This window comes from Terrapene carolina, unplaced genomic scaffold (genome assembly GCF_002925995.2).
Source record: "Terrapene carolina triunguis isolate 2854851 unplaced genomic scaffold, T_m_triunguis-2.0 Scaffold17197, whole genome shotgun sequence".
NCBI classification, from domain to species: domain Eukaryota; kingdom Metazoa; phylum Chordata; order Testudines; family Emydidae; genus Terrapene; species Terrapene triunguis.
This window is the reverse complement of record NW_020681548.1, coordinates 2,055-11,668: the sequence shown is the minus strand read 5'-3', so window position 1 is coordinate 11,668 and position 9,614 is coordinate 2,055. Positions and strand designations below refer to the sequence as shown.

The 9,614-nt window shown below is 46.8% G+C and overlaps 1 protein-coding gene across 1 annotated transcript; it reads left to right on the top strand.

Moving 5' to 3' along the window:
* The first annotated feature begins 283 nt into the window (after positions 1-283).
* LOC112125855 (chromosome-associated kinesin KIF4-like) lies at positions 284-9,166 on the top strand. Its single transcript, XM_026661785.2, has 10 exons — positions 284-511; positions 1,010-1,139; positions 2,607-2,777; positions 3,433-3,540; positions 4,474-4,551; positions 4,655-4,756; positions 5,453-5,614; positions 7,147-7,266; positions 8,082-8,204; positions 8,699-9,166. Exons 1-10 carry the CDS (start codon positions 393-395, stop codon positions 8,882-8,884), a joined length of 1,299 nt encoding a protein of 432 aa, XP_026517570.1. The 5' UTR covers positions 284-392; the 3' UTR covers positions 8,885-9,166.
* The last annotated feature ends 448 nt before the right edge of the window (positions 9,167-9,614 follow it).

Below are 9,614 nucleotides of genomic sequence, written 5' to 3'. Positions count from 1 at the left end.
CTCCGGGCGGCACTTACTTCAAGCAGCTCCTGGAAGCAACAGCACGTCCCCCCCCCCCACCCCGGCTCCTACGCGGAGGCACGCCCAGGCCACACTGTGTGCTGCCCCGTCCGCAGGCGCTGCCCCCGCAGCTCCTGGAAGCAGCAGCATGCCCCCTCCCACTCCTACGCGGGCACTTGCCCCTGCAGCTCCCATTGGCCGTGGTTCCCGGCCAATGGGAGTTGCAGGGGGGTGGCGCTTGGAGCCCCCTGGCTGCCCCTACGCAGGAGTTCAAGAGCCGGATTAAAAGGTCCGATGGTCCGGACGTGGGCTGTAGTTTGCCCTCCCCTGCTCAAGCACTAGGTTGTTCTCACTCCCCTTCTGCCTCCCCAACCTCAAATTATTTCATAATTATGTCTTGCTGCAATTCTCTTCAGAGACGTACATACTCGGTCGCAGACGTGCAGGCTTCAGAAATAGACCATTCCATCACAAAGCAGATAGAAAGCCTGGAAACAGAGATGGAGCTCAGGTAAGGGAATGTCATGAAGCTTCTAACAGGCAGAACTAGCTCTCATTTTTATAGCACCATCATCCCACGGTACCCTACACTTTCACCATTGCAGCCATTCTGTGAGACCTGGGAGAAGTAAAGAATAGCAAATAGAACTGATCTGCTCTGCGTAGTTTCAGACAGAATATAGCTATCAAGTGAGAATTTCCAAGATACTGGGGTTATGAACACTATTTATGCAAGAGAGATGTATGTCCATTTTGCTTATCTGAAAGATGTTAGCACAGCACCTACCTGCATGATGCTGAAGCAGTGGCTTGGTACAGATTCAGGAGAATGAATTTCCAGCTGAGTCATCAATGCAGCTTTGCAGCAGACCCTACCACCGTACAAACAATCAACTAACTGAAGCTGCTTTCCATAGTTTTTGTAATGTTTTGGGAATATGATATTACTGTTATCCACGAACTACTCCAATTCTTTTTCTTGAGCTCAAATGCGTGTTTGTTTCCAAAGGAGTGCCCAGATAGCAGATCTGCAGCAGAAGCTATTGGATGCCGACAATGGAGACCGGGTGAAGCAACGCTGGGAAACTATTGCAACTATTCTAGAGGCAAAGTGTGCCCTGAAATACCTAATTGGAGAGGTACATTCTTTCTGCATTGTGGCACACCCATCTGCTTAGGATTGCTGCACTGTATTTATTAGCTATAACCATATCTGCCTCAAAGAGCTCATAATCTCAGGTTAGACAAGAATAGAAGGAAGTAACAAATGTGGTGATACATGACAGGGGAAGGGGTTGTGACAAGGGTCATTGGGTGAATAGTGCATTCATTTTGAAGGTTACATAGATGGTTGTTTTAACTATAGTTGGTCTCCTTGAAGTGGGTTGTATGGGCAGCCTAAAGAGAGGGAAGAGGCATGCTGGATCGGGTCAGAATGAGATTCCTGGCCTGGGGAGTAGCATGGAGGCAAGTCTGGGGGAAAAGACACATAGGATGCATCCTTGACAAATGGCTTGGGAGGTGAGACGCCATCCTTGAAAAGGAAGAACTTGAATCTGACTCAGGAGGTATGGTGGAGCCCATGATGGTGTTCAGGGAAGAGCTGACCATGGTCATAGCTACAAGTGAGCCATGTAACTTTCTGCTGCAGAGTTTTGGAAGGTTAAGAGTGAGGGATGAAGTGTGTAAAGAAAGCCAGAAAGGAGCAAGTTGGATTAGTAAAGGTATGATACGATCAAAGGCTGATTGGGACTTCCAGAAACTGGAAGGATGAGTTGTGGAGAAACAGGAATTTATTAGCAATGTCTACGGTTGGGAGGTGGGAAGATAACTCATTCAGTCTCTGACAAGATGGCTTTAAGTTGGCATCGAGACACCCAGCAGGAAAGGTAGGTTTTAAAAAAAACAACAACACACACACAAAAATTGGACAGAAGTAAATCTTGGAGGCACTGACCTGGAGACACTAATCAGATCTTTGTGAGCAGATGAGTTTGCCTAGGGGCAGTGAGGGCAGAGGACAAATCTCTGGGGGTACTCTGAGTGCAAGGGAGGAGAGGAAAACAGAAAGAGTCCCTGAAGGAGTAGTCAGCAATGAAAAGCACAGTCTATAAAGGTCAGGCAAGGAGTTATTGTCTTTCTATGTGGTGGGTAACTTTGAGGGATAATAGAAGAGGCCACTCATAAAGGAAGCATAAATGGAGTGGAGGAGGAGGAAACCAGACTTGTAGAGAATCAAGGAGAGAGTTAAAAACTCAAGGCAGGAGAAGTAGATGTCAAGTCCAAGAAGACTGGAGACAAATGAGGTAAGTGGGATCAAGAGAGATCTGAAGACTGGGGAGACCATGGCATGCCGAAATGCAGAAACAAAGGTAATAGACGATGATGGAGTCATTCTAGTAACTGTTGTCAGTGCTGCCTATTCTGTCTGTTTCCATAGTGAAGTGTGTGTGCGGGGAGGGGAGGGGTGTACCTGATAATGGCTTTCAAGTGTGTATAGCTTTAAATTTGACTCCAGCACCTTGTTGCTGATGTCCAGTCCCAATCATATGCTGTGGAGAGTGGCACCCATTTTCCTCAATAGTCTCCTTACTGATGTCTTTCAGCTGGTTTCCTCCAAAGTGGAGGAAAGCAAACGTCACAGCAGCCTGGAACAGAGCAAAGCTAATTGTGCAGATATGCAGAAAATGTTGCTTGAAGAGCGAAACCAGGTGGCAGATATAGAGGCTGAGCTCCAAAGTCAGTTGGTGATGCAGGAGCAGCAACATCAGGAAAAGGTAAAACCCAGGGGTGAAGGAGTACCATGATTAACACTGCATGGCTTCCGTGGGGTTAAACAAATGCCTTGGAGCTGCTCCTAAAGGTCTGCCCGTGAAGAAGAGTTAAGGCCATGATCCTAGATCCAAGTGCCTCTTTCCTTAAGAGAAAAAGGGTTAAATTAAAATCAATTTGCAACCTGTCTTTAAAAAAAACAAAAATCCCCAAACAAACCCAAACCTATTTTCATGAGGCTTTATTGGCCTCTGGCAGACCTGATATAATTACCCCCTAGGAAGTCTCCCTCATCTGTCTTCTGATCTCCATTTTTAAAGTTTTAGTGGTGCTAAATGGTCTTGCTGAAGTAAAAACAGAACCATTTTATTCAGTTCCATTCAAAGGCACAAACTTGCTGCATCTGAACACAAGGTGTTGTTTTCAAGTGGGCCCAGACTACTCTCATGCTATGGATGGCAAAGAACTAGCTTATTTGTCTCTACAACCTGTTTGCCTACTAGAGATTGCCCACCACACCATCTCTTCACCTGCCCCAAAACCTCCAGGTCTACTGAGAATGTCAAGACCGCCAGGCATGCCTTAGGGGTTTATCCCTTAAAAGCATGTTTTGTCACTGTCTGCATCCTTTTCATCTATGCTGTGTTAATTTGCCTGTAGGTTCTGTACCTGCTTAGCCAACTGCAGCAGAAAGAAGCAGCAGAGAAGAAGCTGGAGGACTCTCTAACTGAGCACGAGCAACAGCTACTTGAGCGGCTCAAGTTCCAGGTAGATTGGCTGGAGGTGGACTCAGCTGTGGCAGGTTCCCTCTTCATGGAGGGGTCCCCTGGTGCAGGAGCATTTTATATGTGGGTGTAACCCCATTGCCCCTGCTGTAGCAATGCCAGCTCCTTGCCATTGGAAGCGGGGCTTCAGAGTGGCTGAGTAACAATGGAAATTATTCATGCTGCTCTCCATCTGTAGATTAGACTTCTTGGAGAAGTTGCTAGTAGATGGCTGGAATATTGGGCCTCTAGTCTGTGTTCATAAATGCTCCTTCCAAAGAAGCAAACTAAGTGACAACAGACTTGCCTCAGACCAGTTCAGCTTCCACAAGCCCAACATCAGCTGCTTTTCTGCATGCTCAGCCAACCAAAGGAATACTGTTAGCTCTATGCTGAGTGCAGCATCAGTCTGCCTTCAGTGATGAAGGGTCTTTCGGGGGGATCCCACAGTGGGAATGTTGAAAGCACCAGCTCCAGGGTGGGCCCTACAGTAGCAAACAGCAGTGGAATACACTATCCTCTCCCTCAAAGCTACTAGAGTTTAGTATAGCAAATTGCTAGGGAAGAAGAGAGTTGGCCGAGCTACTGAAGCAGAGCTTTCCTAGCCTAGCTCCGAGATTGTCCCTGAAGGGTAGGGAAGGTGTTAAAAGTTGGGAGACTGTAACATGAGAAGAGAGAACTGTTGGCCTGTTTGGTAGGATAGAGGAAGTTAATTGACAGTGAGGCTTGTATTCCTCCTGACCTCAAAACTGAAGGTCCAGTCTCCTGTTGGAGAATGGTGGAGAGGCCACCTCTGTGGATGTGGAGGCGCAGAGCACTCCTAAGCATTGAGCAAGACCTCCTCCTGACTTGAACAATCTGCTAGCAGTTTAGAAGCAGTTTCTACCTTTCAGACCCTAAATAACCCTACATATTTCATTCTTTTTCTTGTGAACAGGATGAAGAGCTTGAGAAAATGAGGGAACTTTGTGAGAAGAACCAAGAGCTTCTCCAGGAGAATGAGTCCCTCAAACAGGTAGGGAAGGGTGTGTGCATAGCCACCTGGCAGCTTATTGGTGGCACGGTTTGTTAGGTTTGGCTACTTATGATGCAATGAAATTCATCTTCTTTTCTAACAGAAACTAATACTCCACCAAATTGCCAGCGGACAGAAGCTCCGACACATTCAGCAAATGCCGACTCAGTCCCCAGATTCTCCCTTTGATTATATTCCACCCAAGGTAAACAACTGCCATGTGCTAATTGCCACACTTCTCTTTGGCTGATTGGGCTCTGTAAGGATAAAGATACTGGCTAACAAATCTTTCAAACTTCCCTCTTACACCTGAGTTGCTTTATTAGTCTTCTTTGTTCTGAAGACTGGGGTAGATGCATCATCTGCCCTAGGCAGGCCCCAAAGATTCCTCCCATCCTCCTCTTTAGCAAAGAACTAGAATCCTTTTGTAACCGGTTGGCACTGTTGCTCCTCTTCTGTCTAAAGGAAGCTGTCACACCTTGTATGTTGATACAGTTTGCCTTGTCCCCACCCTCACAAGCAGGCTGTTTCCTCTGCAGCACTGCCAGCGTTTGCTGAGCCAGGGAGCAAGAAACCAGAAATCAAGTATAACCTATGGCCTGCCAATATGCTAACCACTAGCTATTGGAAGGAATAATGTGGTGATTTAGGATCACTTGTTATAGCTGTGTAGCATGGGGCAGTGCACCAAAGTTCTGCAAACTGTTTAAAGATAACAAGCTAAACCAGCTGCTGCTTTGAACTGTTAAGAATCCCTGCCAACCTGATGACTTGGCACCTCCTTGGTCCTGCAGTTCTCTTGGCTGTTCAAGTAAGCTGGGTGTGATATGCTGCTGGGACTCTGGAGTAGTCCAAATTCGGACACATTTGAGGTCTCAAACCATCTAATTTCCATCTGTAGCCAAAGATTCGCCGTCAGACAACTGCAAAACCCCGTGCACAGACACCAGAAATGGATGTGCAAGAGCTGTTCTCTGAATCCGAGGAGTCTGGAGGGGAGATGGAAGATGCAGAGTGGATGCCGATAAAAGCAGCCAAAGGATCCAAGAAAAGCCTATCAGGGGTATGATCCAGTTACCTTTCTCTGCCTCCGGCTTGGGTTACTAGCTCTGACTGAGGGGACCACTTACATGTGTCATGATGCTGCCTGGCACATGCAGAATGAAACTCAGCTGAACTGTGGGGTTTGCACTGGCATCCTGAAGCAAAAGCCACTTACTCCAGGAGCACCAGAGGGCATTTAGTTGTGGCCAGTAGTACTTTGGATGGATGGTTTGTCTGCCATCCACCTGAACACTTTAGATAGCAGCAAAAGTAGCAAGTGCTCCAGGGTAGCTGTACTTCCTGCGCATCAAAGGAGTTTGTAACTCTCTGAACTGCTATGCTCGTGCATGTGGCTGTTCCAGAGAGAAACTGGCTAGGATTGCAAAGTCCCCCTGCAGACAGTCCCAGCTATCGTGTGATGCAGAAGAAGCTGAGTAGTCAGCTTCTATGTGTACAGGGCTGCTGACCCCGTGGGGAGAAGATGGGTATGGAACACTAAGCACTACATGTAGAATGGGAAAGGGGGACAGAATAGAAGATGAGTGAGGTAGCGTGGGAGATGATAAAGAGGCAAAAATATTGATGACACTGGTACCGTGCAGCTTTCTCCACAAGCAGTGATGGGTACCAAATGAAGCACATGCATACAACTAAAGAATGGCATTTGGGAGGTAGAGAGATGCGTTAAACTTTGTGGGAACTTCTCCTTCCTTCCTGGTTCCCGTTGTGATACCTTGTTCAGGCTCTTGCTCTCCACTAAGATTTTTGAGGGAGAAGCAGTGTGGACGGAGCTTGCATGTGCTGAACACTTTTAAGTCAGTAAGAACCAATGGGCCATTCTGAGCTTGAATTTCCCCAAAGCCAGAGCTCTGATCCCCTATGAAGGCTGACTGCCTTCTCCCTCAAATCTTTTTTGACAGATACACTCTGACACATCTGCAAGCTACATGCAGGCTCCTCAACTGATCTGAAGGGTGGGGGCCATCCACATTGAAACTGCTGCTTGGCATCAAAGGGAGTTTGTAATTCTGAACTGCTGTGCTCAGACCTCATTTAAAAACTGGGCAGTTTCAGAACAGCCATTGCAGGGGTGAGAGTGGCTGATTGTACTTCACTTAGAACTTAAAACTGTGCCACAAAACCAATGCAGCCCTTTTACTTCTGAACTGGGATGTGCATTAGCTTTATCTGGGAGAAACTCTCTAGTTTCATGCACTTAGACCTGTGAGTGAGACTGGCTGTTGCTGGCATGTGTAATGGGTACATGGAGAGGTCTCAAGCTTGAATTTGACCTGGTGAGGTGATGAAAGTTATTGTGATGGTGCTGAAACACCAATATTCAGAATGAACATCTACTTCAGGAGATGGCTCAGTGGGTCACATGCATCTCTTTTCTGGGGATAGAGTGGCAGTGAGGTGAGGGTCATGGTAATTTATGCAATTTGGTGTCCAGTACTAGCACCGGTAAAGACCCTCTGACTGCTGGGGCTATCTAGACACAGCCCAGCAGCAGTGGAACTGTTATTACCTTGAGTTCTCTTCTCTTAAAAGTGTTCCTGCCGGGGCCGATGTGGAAACAGGCAGTGTGGCTGCAGGAAGCAGAAGCTAGGCTGTACCGCAGGCTGTAACTGTGATGCAACAAAATGTAGAAACCGTGATTCTGGCCTGCTGGTGAGTACTACTGCATTTGGCGCTTGGACCTTGGTGCTGGATGCACCCAACATCTACCCGATAATTTCCATATCATCTAATTCAGAAAGACGAACATGGGCATCCACAAGCTAGTGGTGCCTATGCACCTTGGCAACGTAAGGTCTATCCCTATGTTGGAAACAATTGTAAATGTCACTGCGTATAATCCACCTGGTGCATCTTGCCAGGTTAACCATGTTAGTAGCTCCACCTGCTTTGCCAGCCTGCAGCATTAAAGTATATGAATGTGGGAGTCTTCCTACTGGTCTCCAGTCTTTGGGGTTAACTTGCTGCAATCTTGCAGATGCTTCTCAGAGGATAGGTAATGGTAGTCCCTTCTGCCTGGTAGCGGACATGAACTTGTGCCTCTGGTCCAAACTGTACAAAAAGCTTACTCCACTCCATTTATTCATGGCTTTTTAAAAACCTCCAAAGAGGAACGTAGCTGGTTTTAGCTACCTCACAAACCATCCTGATCATTTATGATTCCAAATAGTAGCCCTATCTGCCTTTTGCATTGGAGTTGGACTAGCAGTCTGATACTGGGAGGCCTCTGCTCCAAACCTCCCACCCTGGTCACCTAGAAAGCAAAATTAGCTGATTTTTGATCCCTTATCACCTTGAAGAACCAGTTGCCTTATAACATGTGCCTTCTAGTGCCCATGCCACTTTCTCTAGAGTTGCTGTTCACAGCAAGGGGAAGTAAAATATTAGGATCCATAAATCTATTTCCTGAATAAGATTTATTGATGGGGCAGCATTGGCCTAGACTAATGTGCATGTCTGTCCCTCAGGATGGTCCTATGAGTGAGAACCAAACAAGAGATTCTGAAGGATCCTTCAAACTGGAAGATCCCACTGAAGTGACTGCTGGGGAGACCTTCTTTGAACCAATATGTATCACTCCAACCAAGAAGGTACAAATCAGAAATGGGGGAGCCTGGGTGGAATTGATTTCCAGCCACTGGCTGCCGTATCTTGTTCATGGGTAGCAGTGGGCACTAAATCAGGAGAAAATTCACTGAGACAATTTCACTGCTTCTGCCTCTTGTTTATCCCTAACCTTCTGAGCAGCCTGGGGGAATTAGACCTTTTTGCTCTCAAATAAGCCATTGACATGTTGGCCCTTTACCTGGCTCAACCTCACCCTAATTGATTCCCAGTGTCCTTATGCCAACTAAGTACACTAGATTCTGCTCCCTCTCACCCAACTTCTTTCTGCCCCATTTTATAAATCTCTTTAGAGTTTTGACATGTAAAGTAAAGAAAATAGAGTAGCTTTTGTGGATTACCATTAGTGACTGGGGAAAGGCAGCTTGCAATTGTGGATGTCTTCCAAGTGTCAGGGAGGGTTGGCTGGTTTCTTTGAGTGCTGTGGCAACTCAAGCTAATAGCTTCATTTTCTTACCAGGTCCTGAAAGAGATCGCTGAGCAAGATGTGTTTGTCAAGAAGGCCAACACAGCTGCACTCTTAATCAATGGAGATGTAGAGTCCCAGGAGAACCAATTGCCACTAGTGAAGAAAAAAAAGCGAATGTTGAGTAGTAACACCAGCTTCTTCTCTGGCTGTACCCCCATCAAAGAGGAGGACAACTGAGGGCAAAGGAGACTACCCATGACTTTTAATGTTACCATGTTGCACACCCTTTCCCACCTCAGACACTAACTCTTACATGATTAACAGGATCTATTGCTACAAAATAAAGCTTCAGAAGAAACAAGTGTCAGCTGCTGGCCGTGATATGGGTGTCATGGGACAGCAGCTCTCCGTTGGTTGTTTCTCTAGATCTGCCTGAGCAGATGTTTGCTGTACCAGAACAATGGAAGGAAGAGCTACTTTCTCTTTGGAATATTTAGTGAGCAGAGTAGACTCCTCTCCTCTAACCCATTGTCATAACTATAAAGGGAAGGGTAACAGCTCTCCTGTGTACAGTACTATAAAATCCCTCCTGGCCAGAGACTCCAAAATCCTTTTACCTGTAAAGGGTTAAGAAGCTCGGGTAACCTGGCTGACACCTGACCCAAAGGACCAATAAGGGGACAAGATACTTTCAAATCTTGGGGGAGGGGGGGGAAAGGCTTTGGTGTGCTCTTTGTGTAACCCTTCTGCCCATCTAAGTTGGCAGCAACAAGGGCCGGGTTCTGTATCTAGGGGTTCCGTTTCGATAACACAATGCAAAACCGGCTCGAGCCCCCACCCAGTGACCTGGGACAATTACATACCACCCCCCTGGGTACCTCTAAGAGGCAATACTTCCCCTCTCGCAAGCACGGAGTCTGAGTGTAGCAGAAAATGTTTAATAACATGAGGTAAACGACATCAGCAT